At 39.7% G+C, this 26,697-nt stretch overlaps 1 protein-coding gene across 4 annotated transcripts in view; it reads right to left on the reverse strand.

Moving 5' to 3' along the window:
- Stk3 (serine/threonine kinase 3) overlaps positions 1 to 26,697 on the reverse strand; it is a 250,777-nt gene that overhangs the window by 32,929 nt on the left and 191,151 nt on the right. For all 4 annotated transcript variants that reach the window (XM_036208145.1, XM_036208144.1, XM_036208147.1 and 1 more), the window contains one exon: positions 26,175 to 26,350. In XM_036208145.1, coding sequence (XP_036064038.1) covers positions 26,175 to 26,350 — 176 coding nt within the window. The remainder of the gene's footprint in view (positions 1 to 26,174; positions 26,351 to 26,697) is intronic.

The following is a 26,697-nucleotide window of genomic DNA, read 5'->3' on the forward strand; positions in this document are numbered from 1 at the left end:
CTATCCTCGACCCCAAATAAACTGTCAGTTTCTTGAAGGCAGAGGCTGTGTTGGCATCTTTGGGGTCACTGTAGGAATGGAGCCCAGAGAAGTGAGATCGCTAATCAGTTTTCAAGCCTGTGAGGTCCCTGGGCCCTGGTGGCCTTTACCCTTTCACACACCACAGACTTCCTATTCCGGGGAGGGACTCTTGAGGTGTTATAAGCTTGTTAGGTGAGCCTGCCCACCCACGAGGTTAAGACCACCTGCTTCTTATCTGAATCACTGCTGCAGATGGTGGCCAGGCGAGGCCTGCACTACACTGTCTCTTATAGCACACAGGAAGCTCTGGAAACTACTTATCCATAGTCAATCAAAGAAGGGAGCAAAATCTTATCTTTACATTTTTTATTTTATATTTTTTAGATATAAAAGAAAATATTAGCAATCTACATCAAATAAAAGTCTCCTTCCTCCCAGTCTCCATATGAAAGCATCATTGCTAACTGTCAAGCTCTCCTTGCCACACAAAAAGAACAGTGTGTTATGCAATTTTCTCTTAATTTTTATCCAAATAAAGTAATAGCAAACTATATTTTGTAATTTGTACTATGTTTTTAAATGCATCATTGGACCATTTAGCATGTTCATTAATAAATGAAAACCAATCTGTTTTTTCATTTATTAGAGTTTAAATTATCATTAATAGCAGTAAGTATAAAACAGCTTTTTTCATTTCTAATTCTTTAGCAATTACAGGAATATTTGGGGAACTCAACTAGGAAATCTTACAGCTAGAAGCAAAGCTAATATAGCAGAGGATATAGGTTTCTAGAACACACAACATCTAATAATCAAAAGGACAGTGCTAATATGTGAATGGGAAAAAGGCATACAAAACTTTCTTTTCTATTCTGTGAATGAAAAGCCTCAGATGAAATCCTGTTACAAATGTTACTTATCCTCAGCTCTTACTCATCTTTCAGATGAAGCCATCAACTCACTGCTACTTAGATGCTTTAACAAAACAAAAGGTAGCATTCAAATGTGTGCCTTCAGTAGAAAAAAAATTCAAGTGAAACTGATTATAAGAGGAATATAAATTATCGGCTAAAGTAAAAATATCACCTGTTAACAAAACAGCAAGTCACAAGTTTGGTGAAATCACTACATTATTCATTTGTTACTACTCAATTTTCGTAAAGCTTCTCCAAAAAGCCCAGCACAACAGATCATTGTAAAACAGTGAAAACAGGTGTTTCTAAAACCTCCAATACTGGAAACCTCAAAGACGGTGTGGGCATGGCAGAAAGTAAGCAGAGCGGACGCAAAGACATCAACTGAGCTGCAATCCCACGCACTTCGGAAGAATTTTTCTGAAGAAGGTGGATTTGAAGTTTTAAAAGATTCCTTCTTGGCTGGTGAGATGGAGCAGCAGTTGAAGGGCATCTGCCACCACACCTGGCAGCCTTGGTTCAGGCCCCAGCACTCACTGGTGGCACAGTGGTGTAAGAAGAGAAACATTTACAAGTTGTCCTCTGGCCTCCATATGTGCACACGGGCATGTGCCTATGTGCAGACACATCCAAAAATAAGTGAAATACAATAAAAACTTAATTTAAGAAAACTTCATAATGATACTTTCTGACCCTATTAGAAATTTGTTAGAAAGAGTATTTGATTCTATGAAGTCAAAGACCAAAGTAAATCTCAATGAGGTGTCAAACTGAAGAAAAGTCTAAAAATTAAATCCGAATATGCAAGTGATTTGACAAACAGTGCTTTGCTTTTTTTGGAGGGAGGAGGAGGAGGAATGACCCACAACAGCAGCTCTGATCTGAATTCACTAAAAAGCACGATGAAAGGAGATGTGTGGTTATTCGGTGGCAACCAAACATCCATGGCTACACCTACCAGTACCCCCAAGTCTTTGGGCTCACAGTGCACTTCTCCCTTGTCTATACAACTGTCTATCCATGCTCTGTCCCATTTCCTCCATTCACAGGGACTTCCTCCCACTGGCTGCGTTCAGTCAATCCTCAGAACTGCCATTTTTGTTTCTTTCATACTCTATAAATCCTCCAGCCTTCAGATTTAAAAGCTAAACAAAGGAAGCTTCTTCTGGGGACAAGAGGCAACATTAGCCCTCAGTAGACTCGGGAAGCCAGAGGCCAAGTCTGAGGATTGCCTGAGCCAGCCTGGGCAACAGAGCAAAGACTCCATCTAAAAGAAACAAACACCCAAACCAGAATACTTCTTTATGTTCCCACTTAATCATCTTCTTACACCTTTTCTTTTCACAAACCAGTCCTAGAAAGAGGTTGACTTCCTCCTTTAGTTATTCCACATCCTGAAAGAATCTGGCTTCAGGCTTCACCCTCTCATGGATGCTACTTCCCAAAAATCAGATGGCACCCAGTTCAAAGTCTCTCATGTGATTTAATCTTGCTAAAACTTTTTATACCTTTGCTGTCTCTTTCTTGAAGTATTCTCCTCCTCAGCACTAAGACATCATGTTCCTTCCCCTGTTGTTGTGGCATTTCAGGGACCTGTCTCCATTTGTCTACTCTCTTTCTATACTCACAATTCAACCAGTTCAAGAACAAGCTAAAATTCCCAATTTCTAGCTCAAATGGATAGCTTTGTAGAGGTCCATTAAGAGTATGTCTAAAGAATACTTCTCTGAAGGGCTGATTGGATTTGTGTATCTTGAGCTGATTCATCGTGTTCCACCTGAAGAAGTCACCATTCCTTCACTGGGATACCTCAGTCTTCCTCCTTCCTTGCTCCCCAAATTGTTCAAAGAAAACACCTGGGAATCACACAAGACTCTTCCCTCATGCTCAGTTCCCAGATGCGATCAAGGGAGTGGGACAGACTCTTCAAACTACCCTTCCTTCAGTTGTACTGCCTTCATTCATGTCTACACGAACCATGCAACAGACTCTCCACGGCTCCTCTACTGCTGATCCCACCTTGTCATTACGATTGTTGAGATGAGCGTCTCACTGTAATTCTTCAATCAGTTGAATGCCTACATCTAAACTCCCCACTTCTCCATATGGCATATACTCCAGCCTCCTTTCCACCACACTCACCTCAATTCCATGCCTTGCCATGCTCAGTTCTGTGCCCACTGTAGCACCATTTCCCCACTTGTCCATCTCGTGTACTACCACTCACAGGAATCTGGTTAAATGCCAACTTCTCTAGGAGGATCACATCATCAGTAAGTTTCTGCCATTCCCGCTGTCACTCAGACGACTCTTCTACTCAACAATTATCCTAATGCACTGTGACTGGTTCTAGCAGCACCTGCAACTGTCTCAAACTGAGAAGTTAAATACTGTATCCTAGATCAGCAGCAATCAAATATTTTCCTAATTCAAAAGTTCATAAAACGTATGCCCAGAAAAAAGTGGTCTCTTAAATAATTTTAAGATATGAGATTACAGAATAAGACATCACCTATTATTGATTTACTGTTGCCTACTACAGTACACAGTATTTGTCTTAATATATTACATTGCTTTTGATTTAATTGCTATTTAAATGAAAAGATCTGTCACATTTAACCAACAAATCCTTGATGGAGCAAGTGCTATTTCTGGCAGCTCTCAGTTGTCAGAAGCCATCTTGGCGCTGGGTGAAAGTGCTGAATGAACCGTCATGGTTTCTATCCTGGAGGCATTTAAAATGTGGGAGATGGTTAGAAAAGATTCCTAAAGCATACAATGAAAGCTTGAAAAGAGAATAAAGAAGCACTTATTGGGAGATCTAACGTTTTATGGGGACAGGGGACACCAGGAAAGCTCACATTAAATGGTGTCTAGATGGCTGGCCAAAGCCAGGGACAGCAGCAGGTGGTGATGCTAAGGAGTCAGCACAGTAACTCAGAAGTAGGCAGAAGAAAATGGGGTGACTTCAGTGGCCAAACTGTGATGGGGTTTCCAAGGGAAGTTTAACCCTGAGCTCCCCGGCACAGATTTAAATCAAGTCACTAAGTTGGACACCTGTTTTCTAAGTTTCCTATACCATAGGAAAAAAAAAAAGTACTCCAAATAAAATACTTCTCAGAAGACGCATCTGTCCCACGGCACCCACTGTGACTAAGCATGTAAGAACACATTAAACCAGGAGGCTGTAGCTGCCTCTAGGCTGTGTGGAAACGAAGACAACCGAGAGTCAGGGTTCTCCAAAGCCTGAGCCCTTCACCATGGAGTCACCACGCCAAGGACACATTAAGCGCTCAGTTTTGAAGCAGGAGGAATACATTTTACTTTTTATTTGAGATGAAAGATTAGATTCTAATCTTTTTGGTTTTCCTTCAGATGAGCACTACAGGTATTTTTTTTTTTCAAGTCTGTGAATACTTTTCATTTAAAAGCCATGGACAGCAACCTCAAGGAGCCCTGACCATGCAAAATGTTTTATAAGTAGTTCCATGTGTACTGTTCATCTGGAACTCCACTAGAGATGGATAATGACCTTGTATTCTGTACTCATTTATTCAGAATTAGCCAAACCTTCTGTTTTTAATTACATACTTAATTCACCTAGCATGGTCTAATTACAGAAAACAAAACATCATTTAAACAAAAGGTGGCCTTGAACTTAATCTATCAAAACACCAGTTAGTTTTAAAAGTTTTCAGTTCTTAACAAACTGCCAAGACATGCAATAGCAATTTTCCAAATGTGATCATACGCTTTTATAGCAACAGATTTACTACATAATCAAACATCTGCATATACTTTAAAAATGCAACATGTTGCTTCACTATTAATACAAATCTCCTTAAATTTTGATAAACTTTAAAAATCTTAAAGCTGAAGTTCATACTATAGGATAATTTTTAAATATCCAAGGTCAGTTTGGCCTTGAAATGTCAGATTTTCATAACAATAGCTACTTATTGACAAGATGGCCTAAGACTCTGTTAAAATCTTATGTGGGATTTCCCTTAGCATCCCTTCTCATGATAATGTAGCATCGCATGTGTCTCTCAAACAGTTTACAGTGCTGAACTGTTAGTACGGGCTGAAGAATCATCTGTCCTTGACTGCAGATGTCATAAGAGCAGAGTACGTGCCTTTGTCTACAATCCCAACATGGAGCAAAGGCCTCGATGAATACATACTGAATCACTGTATATAAATATAATGCTATAAGAAACTATCTCCAAAAGCAGGTTACAGGATCTTATAGAGAGAGAATACAAAGAAAGCCAACAACAGTATGCAAACCAACAAATGAGTTCAATATACAAACCATGTTTTTATGTAGTGGTAATGAACAAAACTGAGAAAAACAATTCTATTGAATAAAAGTATCAAATCAGCAAAACATTTAGGAATAAGTTTAACAAAACAAGAATAAAACATCTACTCTGAAAACTAGAAAACATTACTTAAAAAAAATCAAAGAAAAACAAAATGCACAGGAAAACAACACAAGGTTGAAAGACAGCACTGTGTCCCTGTGATCCACAGAATTCAACAACGCAGCTGCCAAAGGAAAACACTGCACGGTCACATGCACACGAGCTGTCTAGGAGAAACTCAGAGACACTGGAGCAGAATGGAAGCTGCCAGTGCTGGTGTGAGGAAAGGGGAGCTGTTTAAAAAGTTTCAAATTTGTCAGAGGAAAGAATCCTAGAGCTATGAATACAAATATGTTCAGCACCACTGAACTTAAAGGATAAAAATATTACAGTAACCAAAAATTAAAAAAAAAAAAAAAGATTTAGAGAACACCTGGCAAAACAGTTTTTTTGAAGAACAATACTAGAAGACACATCATTCTCAATCTAAAAACTTTCTATAGAGTTAAAATAACCAAGACAGTACAGTCATCTGGACAAACCTGAGCACCGAGAGAAAAACTAGGTACTGTCAACTGATCTTTGAGAAGGGTTCTAAGCTTACTCAATGGAGAAGGACTGGTCTTCTCAACAAACAGTTCAGCATTCAGAAGGATGAGGTTGGATGCTGACTTCATATCATACACAAAAATGGATCTGATGCTAAATTCAAGTAACAGCAGAAAGTATGAGTATAAACATCTGTAACCTTGTATTAGGCAACAGTTCCTTACCTTTGGCACCAAAAGCACAAACCAAAAGAAAAAAAGAAATCAAACCATGAGAATTTAAACCCAATTTAAAAATGGACAAAGGATGAGGCTGGAGAGTCGGCTCAGCAGTTAAGAGCACTCACTGCTCTTCCGAAGGACCCAAGCTCAGTTCTAAGCACCCATGCCAGGTGCCTCACCACTGCCTCTAACTTTAGTTTCAACTCTGACACCCTTTTCTGGATTTTGTAGGTACATGTACCTACATGCATGTACCTCCCTCCCATCATGTGCGCATGCTCACACACACAAAGTGAAAAACTAAATATTTTAAACAAGTTGACAAGCCATCTAGGGACTTCTCCAAAGGAAAATGCCAATGAACAGTAAGTACAAAAAGAGATGCTTACTATATTAACTATTGGAGACACATGCATCAAAACTACAATGAGAAACCACATCATGCCCTTTTGTATACTTCTAATCAAGATGACAGTTAACAGGAATCCTACAGGGAATAAAGGAAATTGGACCTTTATATACCACTAATGGGAACACAAAATAGTACAGTCATTTTAGAAAATGGCCTAAAGTTAACTAACTTAACCTTCTTAGATTGTTAAGCTCAGCACTACTGCATGACTCATTAATTTTATTCCAAGGCATATACCAAAGAAAAATAAAAATGAATGACTGTCTAAACAAAAATATGTCTAAAATTGTTCATACAAGTATTATCCATAATAGTTAATAAATAGAAATTCAAATGTTTATCAGTTAATCAATAGATAAACAAAATGTGATATATTTATAGAATGAAATGCTAGTTAGTCATAAAAGGAGTACATGTTATACCATGAATGAACCTTGAAAATTCTACATAAATGGAAGAAGGCTACCTATTGTATGAATCCATTCCAATCAATGTCCAGGGTAAGTAAACACATGGTTTACATTAGGGACAGAAATAAGCTGGCTGTCGCCTTTGCAGGGCATGAGGAGTGGAGAAGTTGAGGGATGAGGAAGCTAGCAAGTAACAGCAGGGGGCTGAGAGAGGAGGGGGTGGCTTCAGTTTACCAAAACTTTCTAGACTTGATTGTGATAATGGATGCTCAACTCTGAACAAACCACACAAGTAAGAGATTTACATTTTAAATGGGTGGAGTTATGTTTTTATAAAACTGCTAAAATGCATACATGTTAAATGACTAAAGTATGTTCCTGGGAAACGTCGTAATGATATGAAGTAAAGGCTGCAAATGGCTGGAGAAATATCTTTGTAGCTAGGCTGACTTCCTGAATTCTGATTGCAAAGTTACTAGAAACAGCACCTGGTTTATACTATACATGCATTAGCACACAGACATGTAAACACTGTCTTTCTCATATAAGAATGCAGATCTGACATAGAGGTAATAAATAATTAAGGAGGAGGTAAACAAAATCTGGACTCAATTTTTCTTAAAATGAGCAGTTATGCTAAATCCCAAGGGAAGAAAATCATGGTGACAGAACACATGAGGCTTCACAGAAAACAGCAATAACCACCATAGAACAACAGCCACCACAGAACAGCCACCACAGAACAACAGCCACCACAGAACAGCAGCCACCACAGAACAACAGCCACCACAGAACAGCAGCCACCACAGAACAGCTACCACAGAACAGCCACCACAGAACAGCTACCACAGAACAACAGCCACCACAGAACAACAGCCACCACAGGACAACAGCCACCACAGAACAGCCACCACAGAACAGCAGCCACCACAGAACAGCAGCCACCACAGAACAGCCACCACAGAACAACAGCCACCACAGAACAACAGCCACCACAGAACAGCCACCACAGAACAACAGCCACCACAGAACAGCAGCCACCACAGAACAGCAGCCACCACAGAACAGCCACCACAGAACAACAGCCACCACAGAACAACAGACACCACAGAACAACAGCCACCACAGAACAACAGCCACCACAGGACAACAGCCACCACAGAACAGCAGCCACCACAGAACAGCCACCACAGAACAACAGCCACCACAGAACAACAGCCACCACAGAACAACAGCCACCACAGAACAACAGCCACCACAGAACAGCCACCACAGAACAGCCACCACAGAACAGCAGCCACCACAGAACAGCTACCACAGAACAACAGACACCACAGAACAGCCACCACAGAACAGCCACCACAGAACAGCTACCACAGAACAACAGCCACCACAGAACAGCCACCACAGAACAGCCACCACAGAACAGCCACCAAGTAAGAAAAGACCACACAACTGTGCTGCTGTCTTCAGCTCACTGAAATGGAAAACGAGAAGAGAGGATTGCACTCCCGTTAGGCAAAACCAGGAACCACTGAGAAGGCTGAGAGGACAGTCAGAGTCACTAGGCTTTGGACAGATGGACTTTTCACTAGTTCAGTTTCCAACTGCACGGGAGCAGGGCTTTCCTTGTTTCTTGTATCATTTGTTATACCCACCACTGTGACTCCATGCCTGTTCTACCACTGTACTGGGGGGGGGGGCAGTGGGGAGAGGAACTGTAAGATTGTCAATTTCTCCTATTTTAAGACACTGTGAGGTAATTTGTTATAGCAGCTGTTGGAAACTGATACAGGCCCTCACATACTCTACACATACTCATTACTTTAGAGAATCCTTTGAATATTCATTTAGTCTCCTAAATATCAACCTACTGATAAACCAATTTCTAGCCTAGACTTCTCTCCTGAATTCACACACAAACAACTGTTTTGCTTTGTTTTGACTTTTGAGACAGGGTCTTGCTATATAGCTCAAGTTGGCTTGAGATCTGCTCTGCCGTGCAGACTGAGCTGAACTTGTGATCCCACCCACCTCTGCTTTCCAAGTGCTGAAATGAAAGATGTTTGTCATTATGACTGACTCACATGTACTTACTGCTCACACTTAGATCTGAACTGATCCTTTCTCATCCGTTCCATTCACACTATGGAACTGTCTTTAGTCTCCTATTCTTTTCATTTCTGCATTTAAGTGCTCATGAAATACAATGCCTTGTATCTTTGGGATTAGGAGGAAGCCAACTGACTCTGACTGCTCCACTGCTCTTTGCCTGGGTGACTGCTTTACCCGTGTTTCACCAGACAGACTCTCAAACACGGCCAGGGTAAACTTCCTGTCTGTTACTGACAAAATCATTTCTCCTCTTCAAATAAATGACCCAATGCTCGAGATGCTCTCAAGAGTCTACATCTTGTCCAGCCCACCATTTCTCCACCCTGCGATCTGATTTTGCCCTTATGTTCTGGCCTTCATTCATTCAGCAACCACAAAGAAATGTTTTGCTTAGCTGTTCTCTGAACACATCCACGGAAGCTCCCAACTCAATCTTTGCAATGGGTTGTCTCTTTTTCCACGTGGCCCTCTGGTCACTTTGCTTCATTCTGTACCTCCTACAAGTATTGCAGTCAAGTGTCACATCTCTGAGCAGCCTCTCCCAACATTCTATCACAGTGCACCCGCTAAACACGGGCCCCATCTTGTTTCTTGGATTTTTTCTTCCCACAGTATTTAACAACTCATCACATACTCTGACTTACCAGTTTATTATCTTTACTATTTCCTTAGACTGTATACTTCACACTTAAAATCTGAACTCTTGGTCCTTTCCAACAAGCACCATCCACTACCTTTCTCAGCCGAGGTGAGACTTTTGTCTGGTTTATTTACTGATCTGTCATAGATTTTTCTATTCCTTGGGGTTCTTCTCTTGTGACCATGATAAATGAGGCACATTGACAACCAAGAGTGTACAAAGTGAGGAATATTTTATTAAGTGAAAGGTAAAGTTCTCAGAGGCTGAGGGGGTACTCAAAATGGGCTGCTGACATAGAAGCTTTGTCTAGGGGGTTTTTAATGTATTAAATGAAAAAGTGGGTCTGACTGGCTCACTGTATATGCAAGTTAGGCAAAAGATGGGATCTAATCGAAGAGGTTTGGCCAAAGAATGCCTTGGCCTCTGCTCCTACGAGCAGCCTATTCTCTGGGGCTTTATCAGTAATCAGCCTGCACAACATACCTGGCGGCATGCCTATGCTGCAGGGGAGATTACAGTTCACGGTGAACACGGGGCCTCTTGTCCCTATCTGCCTCATTCTACCTCCTTCTAACAGTACCTAAAACAAGGTTTGGCGTCTATGAGCCAGTGGCTATTCTTGAACCCCTGAAGTTCCATACATAATTTACAATGAATATATGAAGATCTACAAGTCATTAAGCTACCATTAAATGAACTTAATAATCTAATCACCTGGACCTCTCATAGCCAAGTAGCTACCTATATTACAAATATGGTTGTTTACAAAAGCTTCTTCAAGAATGAAATTACAGAAGGATACACAAAATACAATTCATTCTATATAAAATCTAAACCAGCAAGAGTAGGAGTTTGGGAAGATACTCATGTAAAATGCTTATTTGCACAAGCATATAACTTGAGGCTAAATCCCTGGCATCCACATAAGCTGTGTGTGTTTGTGACTCCTGTGCTATGGGAGCAGGTGCAGAGACAGGAGCATTGCTGAGGCTTGCTGGCTACCAGCCTATTTCTGAGTTCAGTAACAGACCTGTCTCAAAAAAAAAAAAAAAAAAAAATCAGGGTAGACAGTTATACAGCAGGGTACCCGCCATCATTTTCAGGTCTCCAAGGTACATATGTGTGCAACTGCATACGTGTGCACACTCCATCCATACCCACCACATACAGAGAAACAGCAAGATTAAACAGTCTATTGCTCAAGAATGTATGCCTGGGAGTTAATGAGACGGCTCAGCAGGCACAGGTGCTGTCTGCCAAGCCTGACCAGCCGAGTCCAATCCCTGGAACCCACATGGTGAGAGGAACAAATCGATCTCACAAGTTGTTCTCTGACCTCAGCATGTGCACCATGTTGTGGGCATATCTACACATATAACACACCACTCTAAAAGTAAAAGTAAATACATAAATGTCTTAAATATAAAAAGAGTATATACCTAGAACAGGCAAGATGGCTTAATATACAAGCCAGGTGATCTAAGTTCCCCAGAACCCATGGTAGAAGGAGATAACTCAGAAAAGCTACTTTTTTTAAAGGTTTATTTATTTATTATGTATACAGTGTTCTGCCTGCATGTGTCCTTGCAGGCCAGAAGAGGGCGCCAGATCTAAACGCAAGTGGTTGTGAGCCACCATGTGGTTGCTGGGAATTGAACTCAGGACCTCTGGAAGAGCAGTCAGTGCTCTTAACCACTGAGCCATCTCTACAGCCTCAGAAAAGCTATTTTTAAAAGGAAACATGAAGTGACTGTTTAACGGATACAGAATTTCTTTGGGGGATAAGAATAAAAATACTCTCAAACCAAGAGCCAGGCTAACAGTTTAGTTGCAAAGTGCTCGCCATGCGAGCATCCACCTCAAACCCACGCAGAAAGCCGGGGACGGTGGTGTGGATTGTAACACCAGTGGTACTGAAATGGATATAGGAGGATCTCTGTGACTGACAGCAGAATCAGTGAGCCCTGTCCCAGGGTGGGAAGTAGGTATCCAAGCATCAACCTCAAGTGCATCTCTGGGTTCCAGACACACATGTATTCAAGTGCATTGCCTATATATGTTCCTGTAGTAAGAATACACATATAGCCCTGCATACAATGCCCTCCCAATACTCTAAAACTAATTGTGGGGTTAGTTTTCAACGGTGCACATATGAAACCCAAGCTGGACTTTATAGTTTAAGTTGGTGCATTAGAGAAGGCAGAGTATATTGCTTCTAACATGCGGAGCAAAGGCAGGGAAATCCAACGCAAAACTCATAGGTTCTCACACATCTTAGCTGAGTAACGAAGAGCAGGAAAACCGGCTTTCAGGAATAAAAAGGCTTTCCAAAATACTAGCCAAACTTGTTCAATTGCATACCCATCTTTTCCCCACGCATCTGCTGTAGACTTGTTTTTAATCTAAAAAGTTTTAAAATCGTACCTGCTAGAGATTTTGTATATGGTGAAAGGGAGTCTGCAGAAAGTCAAGTAATTACAAGAACTAAATAACTTTCCTTTCTTGACTTGGTATGATACATATAGAAAAGTGAAGTAGCAACTTTCTAGGCAGTTAAGATTCTTCTAAGCACACACAGTATGTTCATCAATATAAATTTTATTTTACTTTGAAATATTGAGATAATTACAAACAGGGTTCAGGACCAACTGACAGGATAAACTCAGAGGAAAAGTTGGAAAGAAAGGCACAAGGCTCTGAAATGAATTCTGTTGACACTGGTGTCCGGGTTACTCATAAATATGAATCACAATAAAACCTGGCAAAATAAAAAAGGCTTTTCATACTTACTACTGCAGTACGTAAATACTTGTAATAAAGAAGGGATTATTACTGGGGCACTGATCCATTCTCTGAAGTTGCTATTAAGCACCATTTAACAGTCAAATGTAATGACTGCCCAGTCCAGAGGCATACCACAAACAAGCACGGCCTACTTTTGTCCATGTCACAAGACAGTTATGCACGCTATTTTTCTCCCTCTAGTTTCTTAATCAGTTTTGCAAACAGTTACATTTCACCAGGCTCAACGGCCTCATTTTCCTACTCCAGCCAGAGACAGGATTTTTAAAACTGTAAACAGATCTTAACTAGTTACACCTATTCACAGCTTTCTCAATGAATACAAAGTAAGATTCTTTTGAACTGTTAGTACATTAAAAAAATCCAACAACTTAGGTCCAGTTCATTACAACTGAACAAATAAGAAAATGACCAAAAACAGAAGGTAAATATTACAAATCCTTCTTCAGGGTAACTTCGTGTTTAATAAAGTGGACAGCAGCAAGGAGTGGAAGAAATGCTGTGCGTCTATTTGATCGGTGGCAAACTAGCCGCCTTGACACCTAACAGCTACATAAGCTAGATAAAATGGCATGCTGGGAAGGATGAGGGGTAATGGAGGGTAGTTTCCAAGTGTCTGCCTAAAGCCAGGAGCAAGGATACAGAGTAATACATGAAATTCTTTGCGAAAAAGGAAACATTAAAAACTCAAAATGTTCAGTTGTGAGTTATGTCATACTAGAAAAAGAATTATAAAAGCAAAACACAAAATACTAATTATACTTAAGTCAGGTAATTTCAAAAATGTATAAAAAAAGTAACATTCTAACTCAATGTTGACATATTACCAGTTCCTATTGTTCTGGGAAATGAATTAATTAAGAAAAAATAGTTCCTGTTAAATGAATAACATCTAGTAAGAAAACGACTTGTTCATATGTGAGTTTTGGTTATTTCAAATGCAATGCCTAACAATTTAATATTTATGCAACTTTTTATGTGTGCAATAAAATACTGAATCTTTTTAGTGCACATATTGCATATTTGTGATCCTTTATAGCAAATATGTAAAAACAAATAAAATGATTATATTCTACAAAGAAAAATAAATAGCCTCACTGAGCTATATGAGAGTGTTTTCCTCCACAGATGAGAGCTGGCACAGCACAAACCTGAGGCACTCAGTGCACTGCTAAATGCATGCACACAAAACCTGGTAATGCTGGAAACTGACCTAACCCTAATGCTAAACCTAACCCTAGCCCAAACCCTAACCCTAACCTAACCCTAACCTAACCCTAACCCAAACCCTAACCCAAACCCTAACCCTAACCCAAACCCTAACCCTAACCCTAACCCTAACCTAACCTAACCCTAACCCTAACCCTAACCCTAACCCTAACCCAAACCCTAACCCTAACCCAAACCCGAGGCACTCAGTGCACTGCTAAGTGCATCCACACAAAACCTGGCAATGGTGGGAACTGACCCTAACCCTAACCCTAACTCTCCTGAGTACTTGCTCCTCTGCATTTATGAAATTTCTTTTAAGAATTTTCACATAAATTAAGATGCTTCCTAAAACTGACTTTCAGAAATACACAAACACATGAACTCCACTTCCTTCCCACAGAAATATGCTGTCCGTCTGAACAAAACATGGAGCTGAACCAAAGTCCTCAAGGACGAAGCCCTTCTACTCAAAGAAGCCAGTTTCATTATTTCATGCTTCTGTAGGATACTAATATATCAAATTCTTCCTAAAGTATAACATTGACTTTAAAGGAATATTCAGCTGGCTTAGAGAATACGTGTTTAACTGTTAATAGCTAGGTCCTGTTATACTATTTTAGTTATGGAGCAGAGACTGCAGTGAAAAACCCCATACATATCATATTTTAAAAGTTGTAGCTTGTTAAAAGTGATGTGATCATTTTTAAAATTCCGGAATGATTAAACCACAAATGGAGATGGCAGCATGTAACTAGCCTGATTTTCTCTAAGGTTTTTAGCACGTATTCACTTTCAGTCTGGAATTACACTTTCAGAATCAACTTTTATAAGGCAAACAGACAAACAAATGTATAAATAATAGGTGTCACATGCAATATTTCTATAGCATGACACTAAACATAGAGAGCAGTTAATTTATACTGTTCATTATAAATTTGGACAAATGCTAAAACTTTTCGGTCATTTTGGTTAAGTAAAAATCCAATTACTTAAACATATTAATCTCAAATTTGACTCAAATCTCCCCTGGTCCATTTCTACTTTAAATTTCAAGAAAAAATACCCATGGCCTAAGAGAGTTAATACGATTTCTCCTGTTCTAGGTCTGGCTCATTCAGAGGCAGGGGAGTGGGCAGGGCGCACCAAAGAGGAGACACAGGTCATCGCCAAGCCTGACAACCTCATACAGGTCTTACTGTGGTACAGCCTGGTCCTGCTGAGAACTACCTCATAATGGTGCGGCTTTCATGTGGACAGTTTCACTGTGCTTCCCTTTATCACTGAAGCTTCTTCAGAAGGCTCAGCTCTTTCTCTTTTATGGTCATCAGTTCTAATCCCTAGCTGTCCACAGGAATGCTGAGCAGAAACCTTTGTCTCCTCCTTCATCCGTATTTCTACCCGAAAGCTGTGGGAAGCAGTGATGTTCCATTCTAGGGCTCAAATTGCCTGGGTGCCTAAGGGAGACATGAGGGCTAGCCCTGTTCTCTCTGAAGGCTCTGCTGTCTCCAGGGTTCCACAGTGCTGCCTTGCAGCTTGTTCCATCTTCAGTAATAAAGGAATTGAAATTTTACCACACTGGCAATTCCACGACAGGTCTCCAGATTCCAACTAGGAGGTGAGATGCCAGTCTCCCTCTCCTGTGGGGTGTTATCGATGATGGGTTACCATGGTGATGAGGAAGCTGATCCCGATTCGCCTTGACCCTCTTATGTCGGTTAGGGTGATCATTTGGGAGTGGAGGGGCTTATTCTAAAACCTCATGGTAAACTCTGGGCAGCAGTTCAGCCCCATTTGACTGGTGGCTTCCTCTGAGGAGCTTTTGCATCACTTTGGCCTTGGTTGTGAGCCTTATTCGTCAATCTAGGACCAGCCAGAATTATCCACTCATTGTTAGGAATAAACACTGATGGCCTAAAAATATATTTTCAAGTATTTCATGTGCTTTATATTTTAATTTACTCCTTCATCATATATCTAGTAAATGTGTGTGTGTGTGTGTGTGTGTGTGTGTGTGTGTGTGTGTGACTACACACTGCTAACTGAAGCAAGTTCCTGCCCTTAAAAAGCACTGATGGGCTCAGGCACAGATATTAATTTTTTTCACCCACAGATGGATGGATCAAACACTGCTAATCAGAGTAGTTGGACTGTGATGGAAAGAACAAAGTTACAAATAATAAACAGGACAGTGAGACCGATGGATTCTGAAGTCAGTGTACCCATGCAGTAGTGTGGCCCACGTCAGCATCCTTACAAGAGCAGTTAGCACAATTCAGTCTTAAGCTTCTTCCACAGTTAGAACTTAAGTTAGTATCTAACTTTGTAAACTGTTTTCTGTGAAATGTTTAGCTTCATGGTAGTAAAATGCTAATACACGTTATATGGTGGCACCTGTAATTCACATTCATTCAACTTTTATTTGTGCCATAAAGAACTCTGTAATGAGACTTCTTTTAAAAAGTACTTACTTAACCACTGAGAGAGACATCTCTCCAGCCCCTATGAATTTTTTTTTAAGATTTGTTTATTCATGTATTTTATGTTTATGAGTGCTCTGTCTTCAAGCACATCAGAAGGAATCTGATTCCATTAGAGATGGTTGTGAGCCACCATGTGGGTACTGGGAATTGAACTCAGGACCTCTGGAAGAGCAGTCAGGTGCTCTTAACCACTGAGCCATCTCTCCAGGCCTTGGTGTAGGGAGGAAGGGACTGGACCTGCCTCAATTGAATCTACCAGGCTGGGCTGACCTTGCCTTGGAGGAAGTGGGAATGGGGGGTAGACTTGGGGGGAAAGCTGGGGGGTGGGAGGCGGGAGGACAGGGGAATCTGTGGCTGATATGTAAAATTAAATTAACTATAAAATAAAAATATTAAAAAGTACTTACTTTGTATCTCCAAAGTATTCATAACTTGTCTGTTTGCCTTATAAAAGTTGATTCTGAAAGTGTAATTCTGAACTGAGAGTGAATTCATGCTAAGAAACTTGGAGAATTTCATGCTAATTACATGCTTTGAAGTGTATGTTTATGGGGGGGGGCTAATTTAGGTATGCACCTAATTAGTTGCAACTATCTATAAAGTGCTTATATAACTTAATTACAGCCAGAGACACCAAGGCAAAATGCTTAAGGAACTGTTAAAAAAAGACATAAAAGCTGAAACTATTCCTTAAATTTTATTGAGGCAAATAATTTCCCCATCCGAACCCAAAGAGCACCACATCATCCCTGCTCAGGGGCAGCTGTGTTTATTACGTAATTCATAAAGAGAATAAAGGGTTCTTCCTATGCCCTGTGAAACAAATCAATGCCATCAACACATCAGCACAGTGCGCTCATGTCAACAGCACACACCATCACTCTGTCACCCTCAGAGGTACCATCAATCTGTCTACAGTTACAAGGAACAGTTGTGAAGTCAGGTGACTTTGGTTTTGAGCTAAGACACTTGAGTTTTGGGCTTGTGTTGTTGTTAAATAAGAATTACTACATTGCCCAGGTTGGCCTTGAACTCACAGTTCTACCTCAGCTTCCAGGGTGATGATGGGTATATATGCCTAGATGCCCGATTAAGAGTCGAGACTTATTTTAAGATGCCAGCACCAGAAAATCATTCAGCCCAAAGAATCCAACCTTTCCAAAGGCTTTGTATTTAAAAAGGAGGGAGGGAGAACATGGGGAAGTTGGTTAATCTAATATCAGAATGTGAAGGAAAAACAAGCCAGTACCAGTTCAACCAGGCCAGCAAGTCAACAGCTCCAACAGATCCATAGACACACACCAGGATGCCAGTCAGAGCAAGGCCCTGGATACTTAGCTATGTGTACTCAAGATCTGAAGTAATAGGGAAGGTATAAAGCTTCATTTAATGAATTTTCACTTATGCCAATTCAAGTAAAAAATGATTCCATTCCTATATACAGACAAGTAATTTTAAATGCACTGAAGAGGTCTTATTTCTATATTTAGGAATACATATGTATATATGTAACAACAATTAAATAGAAAAGAGGCCATGGCTTTGAGAAACAGCAAGGTGGGTGTCATATAGGAGGACTGGAGGGAAGAAAGAAGCTAAAAGATGATATAATTATATTATAACCTCAAAAAATTACAAATTATAAAAAAACCTATCCCATCTCAAAACACAAATTGATATGCTCCTGGTATCCTCAATCAATTCCCAAATTTAGTTTAAATTAAAAGATGATGAATTAGATCGTCTAACCCTTTGATCCTAAAATTCACTATTGTTAACATCTTTCACGTACTCACTGTGGCAGTCCTTAATGCTCACTGACGAAGTATTCCAAATACGTCTCTGAACAGAAAACCCTCAGAGGCAAAATGACTTCTCCAGACATAACATTAACCCAAACATATGTTCGGGGAACAATATATTTGTTGTTAGTGTAAAGTAGCCAATTTTCCCAATACAATCTTCTAAGTAAATTACACTTAAAAAGAACAAATTACTGTGAGGAAAGGCTTTGTTTCCTAGGATGTTTTTTGTCCTAAGCTTTAAACATCTTAATAAATTCCAACATGGTGACAGGGAAGCATACCACACCTGTGCCTTCTATCTTAATTAATCCAATAAGTACAGGCTTACTTTAATTTGTAAAGGAAATGATGCCATATTGAGTTTTAACTTAAGGATTAATTACCTAAATATGCAGAATTAGCTTAATGTTTCAGCTGATTTTGCCTAGACACAACTATCAAATAAAAATCTCAGAAACTATGTTTCAAATATCATATTTAGATAAGAAAGCAGAAACTTTACCTTAGGTGGTTAAATGGTTAAATTGTACCCGAGGAAGCAGGAGTGGCTCATTTCCAAATGTCTAACCTTTGACTCCTACGGACGCAACGGAGTCTGGCTCTGCTGCCACTACCCTCACTATTTTCTATGGTACATAAACACATCTTTGAATGGAGGCCACTTTTCTTTTCAAAACTGACTGTGATTCTCTTTAATGTCTTAGTAAATGTACAGTCAAAACCTTATACAGACCCTACAGAACTAGGCAGTCATACGACACAACTCTGCACATACCACTCCATCTGTTGTTGGACATGACTGCCAGAACAATTTTGTGAGCTGGCAAAAAGTAGGCAAGAATTCTGCAAGTATTTTTGAGTGCAGGCTTCTCATTAATTTTAATTTCCTGTTGGCTCTATAAGGAACAAGTGGGAAGTGAAAGTACAATAGACCACGTCCATTGGAGCTCGCGCCCCATGTACACCTGTAATCATAAACTCGCCCAGGCTATTCGCCCAACACTGGAGAGTTTATGAGTTTATTTCTTCTGTACCCTATAAAAAGAAATCTAAAGCACCTACAGCTATCTTTTCATATTCTGTTAATACTCTTGCACACATCTGGAAATAGTTGGCAACAATTATTTAATTAATGCAAAGCTAATTGATGACAATGTGCTTAAATACCCAATTAAACTGATTTCCTCAGTCTAAAGAAACAAAAGATCAGTCCTTCGAGCATAAGAAAAGCTTTCAGCCACAATCTCTTGAAAAGTGAAGAATCATCTACACTTCAACAGACAGAGCATGTGACAGCATGTAAAAACCTGGCTGAGGCTGTCTCAAGTGTCTCCTCAGACTTTCTACAAGGCAGCCTCTGCTACTGGCTTTTCTTGGCCTTTTCATGTCCTCCACCCCCACAACCCCACCCCCACCCTTGTCTCTTAATTACCCTTCACAACTGCTGACATGGAGACAGTGAAGGACCCTCCAAAACACAGGAAGACGCCTTTAACATGGTGACTTCAGGGCTCATTCTTTTTCTGGGTTTGCCGTTTTCTGCATTTTTCAGAAATGACTTACTTTGTTTGGTTTCCCTATAGCTCAGTGATTTTCAACCTTCCTAACCCTGTAACCCTTTAATACAGTTCCTCATGCTGTGGTGACCCAACCATAAAATTATTTTTGTTGCTAGTTTATGAACTGCAATGTAAACATTTTTTGGAGACAGAGTTTTGACAAAGGGGTCATGACCCACAGGTTAAGAGTCACTGCTGTAACCAAACTAACCTGCAAACCCAGTAATCAGAGGTAGGACTACAGAAGACCTAGGCCAGTTTACACTCAGAGGACAGGGTTTGCTTGTTTTCTGCCATAATTACTGCAGTTTTAGTCCTCCAGTGCTTTAGTCCTCCAGAGAATTCTTATAGGCCTTAGCTCAAAAGAACAACACAGACCAAGTAAATGTTTAAGAATCAGAGCAATCAGGAAATGCTAACTAACTTACAATTAGTTTGAGCTAAAACCAAAACTAGTTGACTTGCCTAATTCCACTTACATTAGTAATTATTTTCAACCCAGTTTCTTCCTTTAAAAGCACTGGAACTAACAGATGGCTTCTAAATATTTGCTCTTATTCCAAAGTCTTTACATTACCAAAAATATGTCTATTTAAATGTGATTCTGTAACTTTTGAAAAACAAGATCTACATTTAAACAATCTGGATGCTGAGGGTGTTTTGAAAATAATTCTAACAAATCCCTAACATCAGCTTGATGTTAGAAGAAGCAGATCTGCCTTTTGTACGTGTTTTGGACATCTTCACAGACATACTCCAAACAGAACCCACTCCCCTCTTTTTAACAGAGTTAAAGCAATCAGCTAACCAGCCCAAATATATTTTATCTCCTATTTTTACATGGTAACTTTCCAATTGGTCATGCCATAAATTCTGTTGCAATCTTATTACATCCAAGAACATACGAAACAGTTCACAAAAGATAAATGCTAAAAATTCAAAAGAAAATATACAAATTACATTGCATACAGACTTTAATATAAAAAAAATGCTTCCTAGTCCTAGGATACCTAGTTAGCAGGTGCCTCTGTGAACAAGTCCCACCCACCCTTCAGGAATGTGCTCTGAACATCAAGATGGTTAAGTGCTCTTTTATTTCTTGAAAAAGCAGGATAACTTCTATGTCTTGAAAAACTGAACCAAACAACCTTGGCTTGTTTAAAGCAACATTCTATCATACAGACAAAGGAACCTACAAAATACAGTTCTTTTGGAAAGCAGCCTTGAAACAGACCATAAAGAGAGGCCACAGGATCCTTAGCACATTTCACACTCCAAAACAAATGAATCACGTATTTGAACATTTTGTATGAGACAGATAAGAGAATGAATTTGACCAGATTTCCCTTGTGAGCAACAGCTGGAGTCAGGTGGAAGCCTCTCTTGACTTTAGATTACTCCCTCTCACTGCAAGCCAAGCTACACTGTACCAAAGTGGACACACCATCCACCCACTGGACTCTCTCTGGCTTCGACCAACCTGACTGTCGCTCTCATCGATTCTTTCCTCATCTCCAGGCAACCCTCCTTTCTTCATCCCCATGAATGTGTTCTTCTGTGGCTGCTACAAATATTTTCTAGTCCTCAAAGTGATGAGAGGGTGGCGTGGTTCCAGATGAGAGGCTAAGAGTAAAGGCTAAGAAGGCAGACTGTCCTGGTCACTCCCTCACTTCCTCTTCAAGGCTGCCCAGTCTGCTCCAGGGAGTGAAGAAATTATTGTGTAAAAACTGGGTCTAGTTTTATGACTCCTGGAATCTCTGTCTAGATGAAGATACACATCCTTTCTTGAATCATTTCATTTTTTTACTTTCACCAAAATAGTTCTCATCAATCTAGTAAGCCAATCATTTCCTTGAACTATCTTCCCTAATGTCTCCTACACTGATGCATGTTGCTTTATTTCTGTTACATTTAATATTTTGTTCATGACTTACTTTCTTGTCTTTTACTATCAATCAATCCTACATGGTAATCATAAGAAAGTTCTATTAATGTGACTCAAAATAGTAAAATATGTATAACAGGACAAACGCCAGGGCAGATGTAAAATCAGAGATCTGTAAAAGTTAGAAAAGGTAAATACCCAAGGTTTGAATTTTAATAAAGCAGTAGGAGAAATATGAAGAGAAAATAAAGCCACCAATATTTTTCACTGACTTATTTTATAATATACTAGCTGAAAACTTGGTTGCTTTCTGCACTTGATCTTAGCCAGCAGGCTGAGGACTCAATTTGTGTTCAGGGTTTTATGTCATTATTGTGAAAGTCCCCTATTCTTTTGAGTTTAACTTCTCTAATGACTAGTGACATTGCACCTTCTAATGTATTTATCAGTACTTTATCTTCATTGGAGAAATTGATATTTAGCTCCTTTGTTCACTTTTTAAATAGTTTTTTCCTGCTGCCATTAAATACTCAGATGTTAACCCATCACCAAATATGTAATTTGAAAACATTTTTTCCAGTCTTGTAAGTTACTCTTCACTGCACTGACAGCATCCTTCGACACACATGTGTTTAGGTTTGACAGTCTGTCTATTTACTGTTCTAATATCTCTTCTTTTGCTATCAAATCCAAAAGAAAAAGGAAGGAACCAGCATCAGAAATCTTCCTGCCTTTCCAGTTCCCAGATTTAAACCTTGGATCAACTTTGGCTAACTTTTTGTGTACAGAATAAGGCAATGGCCAGGCTTTTTTCCCTTCTCAGGCATACCCAGCTTTCCTGGCACCATCTGTGAAGAACTACCCATCTGAGCTGTATTTTAGACACCGAATGTCACTCAAAGATCCATGTGTTAGAGGTGGCACTACTGGGAAGTGAAAGAACATGTGAGCTGTGAGGCCCAGAGGCAGGCTTGTCGCTCAATGAGGGCAAGTCTGAAGAAGGGACTGTGGGACCCCCACCACTTTTGTTTTCCTTTTTTAGTCACAGGTGAGCAGTTTACTGCTTCTGACTCCCCAGATACCATCTGGTTTGAAAGTAATGGGTTTACCTGATCATATTCTGGAGCCTCTAAAACTGTGGGCTCAAATAAATTCTTTCTTGTTACAAAACATTTACCTCAGGTATTCTGACTAACACAAGTGGTCCCGGCACCATCATCGAAAGCTTACTCACCATACACATGAGGGGTTCGCCAACGGCCCTCCACTCACTACAGTGTGCATCTTTTAGTCTTCATGCCATTACCACACAGCTCTCAGTGCAGCGACATTTACTTCTTCATGTTCTTTCCAAAGTTAGCTTAATGTCTAGTGGCCCTTGAATTTACGATGAGTTTTTGTGCTTCTCTAAAAAGTGTTGTTATAGTTTTGATAGAGGACAAGAATCTGCAGATCCCTGTGCAATGTTAACATTCTAAGTCTTCCAATAAATGAACAGGAAGTATCTTTTCATGCATAGCTACTTCCTTTACTTTCAGTAGCTTTTACAGTTTCCAGTGTCCAGTCTTCCATGACCCTGGTTGAAAACTGTTTCCAGTGTTGTTCTAAATGGATGGTATGTGGATTCTATGTCTCACAAAGGCTTCCACTGCTGCAGAAGCCATCTATGAGTATGAAACGGAGAACCTGTCTAAGGGTATTGCATGGAATCGTAGCCACACTTAACACATCTGCCAGAAATCTAAACAGATCAATTCAGAGGCCATTCAGCTGCCTTGGTCATGAAAATATATTCCTAAAGTCACTTGAGAAATCCTAGGTGAGACCCACAGATGAAACACTAACGATCCCAGCCACATCGCTATTTCACAAAATAACAAGCAAATAAAACATTTATCTAAAGCCAAGCCTGGCAAGGTGTTCAATCCCCAATTATATACTGGAAAAAGGGAACTGAATGATATCCAAATGTGTACTGTGGCACATGCAAGCCCATACAAACACCCAAACATAAACAAATAAATGTGATCCTAAGACATTTAAAGCCATTAAGTAGGAGGATGGTTCTAAAGACTACTGAAGCAAAATTAACCATCTTACTTGCTATTTTTCTTTTTTTATTATTATTTTTCAATTTTATAATTTAATTTTACATATCAGCCATAGACTCCTGTCCTCCTTCCTCCCGCCCCCCTCCCCCCTTCCTTTCCCCTAATCCACCCCCCCATTCCCATCTCCTCCAGGGCAAGGACTCCCCTGGGGATTCAGCTCAGCCTGGTAGATTCAGTCAAGGCAGGTCCAGTCCCCTCCTCCCTTCACCCAGGCTGAGCAAAGTGCCCCAGCATAGGCCCCAGGCTCCAAACAGCCACCTCATGCACTAAGGACAGGTCCAGGTCCCACTGCCTGGGGCCTCCCAAACAGTTCAAGCTAATCAACTGTCTCACTTATCCAGAGGTCCTGGTCCAGTTCCATGGGGGCTCCTCAGCTATAGGTTCATAGTTCATGTGTTTCTGCCAGTTTGGCTATTTGTCCCTGTGCTTTTTCCAATCATGGTCTCAATATCTCTCGCTCATACAATCCCTCCTCTTTCTCGCCAATTGGACTCCTGGAGCTCCACCGGGGGCCTGTCCATGGATCTCTGCATCTGCTTCCATCAGTCACTGGATGAGAGTTCTACCACGACAGTTAGGGTGTTTGGCCATCCAATCACCAGAGTAGGACAGTTTGGGCTTTCTCTAGATGCCCTTCAACTGAAGAATGGATAAATAAAATGTGGTACATATACACAATGGAGTACTATGCAACAGAGAAAAACCATGACATCATGAAGTTTGCAGGCAAATGGATGGATCTAGAAAAAAATCATCCCGAGTGAGGTAACCCAGACTCAGAAAGACAAACATGGTATGTACTCACTCACAGGTGGATACTAGATGTAAAACAAAGATGACTAGACTGCTACACACAACTACTCACAACTCCAGGGACGCTATCTAGTAAAGAAGGCCCTACGAAAGACACAGGGATGCCCAACGACAGAGAAATGGATGAGCAAACTGGACATGAGCGGGGGTAATGAAGAGCAAGGGTCAGGGGAAAGAGAGCTTAGAGGAGTGGAAGATCCCAGCTGGATCAAGAATAGAGAGGGAGAACAAGGAAAGAGAGACCATGACAAATGAAGACCCTATGGGAATAGGAAGAAGCAAAGTGCTAAAGAGGTCCCCAGAAATCCACAAAGATACCTCCACTGTAGGCTACTGGCAATGGTCGAGAGAAAGCCCTAACTTACTTGCTATTTCTTATCTGTGGTATTTTATCGACCACCCACTGTGCACTCATTTTTAAACCATCCAAGAGGTTAAGATTTATTCTGAAAGAAGACAGAATTCTTTGATGCTAAATATTCTACATTATTCATCATGCTCATGAATGATTTACAGTGAGAATGTCAGCATTCTAAATAATTTATGTATTTTTTAAGTAGATGGCTTAAAATGAAATCTTACCAGAACAAAAGAAAAACAGATTTTGTTTTTTTCTTAGTTCCTCAGAATTGAAAAAATGGTAAACAGATACTGCAATTGTTTTCAGGCTAATTCATGAATCACAGAACTAATACTTACTAGTAATTATTACTAAATTTATTGAGAAAATTTTGAATCTTAACACCTCATTATGAAGAGAACTCAAGTAATGAAGACATTTAGGAGAAAAGCATTCAAAATTAAAAATATTCATAGTCCCAGGTTAGAGAAATGACTCAGTGGGTAGAGGCACCTGGCAACATTCCCAGTGACCCAAGTACAAAACCCGGAAATCACGTGGGAAGTGAGAACCAATTTCTGCCTTCTGGCTTCTAAACACACACACACACACACACACACACACACACACACACGCATGCACGCACGCATACATAATATATACACAAATGCATACACACACATACATACACAAAAATGAAAGTGATTGGAAAAGTCACTACTTTAAAATAATTATAATCCCAAATCATTTGTCATGACATCTAAAGAATGGGTTAATAATACTTAAAATTTTAAGATATGTATGATCTACATTTTATTTGCTTATAAGTATTATGTTCACTAATAAATATAATTATAAATGATTATAGTTTTATTTGGAAAATAACTATTCCATAATACTTTGCAAAAGTAACAAAGTATTGAAAACTTGCTGAAGCAAATTTCAGTGCAATTTTTTTCTCCATCAAAGAATTCATTGAGAACTTGTTTTTCAAGTTCTGGAAACACATGCATCAAAATGATTATCTGTATTCTTCACATTTTTTAAAGAAACAAATAATAATGAACCAAGTAGAAGAAACAAAACAAAAGACACACTAGGACACAGTTTTCTACTGAAGCTCATGGTACCTAGACACAGTTTCAATGTGGAAACCGAGTACAGTTAACACACTAGTTAGTTTTCAGTGTCTAGGCAATGATACAGAGTCCATGTGCACATCATGTTAGAGTATGTTTGAGTCTGCATGGTTTATTCTGATAACTGAACTGATTATCATGTACGGTATTTTGGAGGGCCTACATGTTTCTCTAAATTCGAGCTGATTTATTTAGCAATATTTACATTTTGCTGTTAGTATAGTTCTATAAATAAGCTACAATTACAGCCATAGCTATGGTTACACATTAGTACACAGTCTATAATTTATAGACACACAGTTCATATTTATGAACCATGCTCCTCAATGTGATGGTAAAAAAAAAAATCTAGAAAGAAGAAGAGAGAAAATGTACTTACAAAGTCAAAGTCTCCATCTTGAGGGACTCTCCAGTCATCAGGAAAAACCCTTGGTGACACAGGGCAGGGCTCACGCACACTCTGATTACAATTTTCATGACTCTTGTTCTTGAAGTCCTGCTTATCAAAGTAGTCCATGAAAGATGGTCTTTGGACTTGGGGCGATGTGGCATTTCCTTAGGTAAACAAATATACAGAGGAGGGTATAAGCTCTAACAGTTAAAGAACTATGACATTTGTTAAAATGGGGAATTATTTTCAGTGAGCCATATAATAAATTTATTCTGGTCAAGGTCAAGGCCAACACAGTCAGTTCCTATAAGTAAGATGAAAGAAGTACCCAGGCCAAATAAATATGAAACAAATATACAAAGACCCCCATATCTCCTGACTATAAAAACATTTCATTATTTTAATGAAATCTTTATCATAATTTTATTAAGAACAGTGCCAGTATCAAGGACAGTACATTTTAAACATTTCCTTTTTTTACATTTATGTCTGTGCTAATTATAATGTCAGA

The sequence above is a fragment of the Onychomys torridus genome, chromosome 16, assembly GCF_903995425.1.
Source record: "Onychomys torridus chromosome 16, mOncTor1.1, whole genome shotgun sequence".
NCBI lineage: Eukaryota > Metazoa > Chordata > Mammalia > Rodentia > Cricetidae > Onychomys > Onychomys torridus.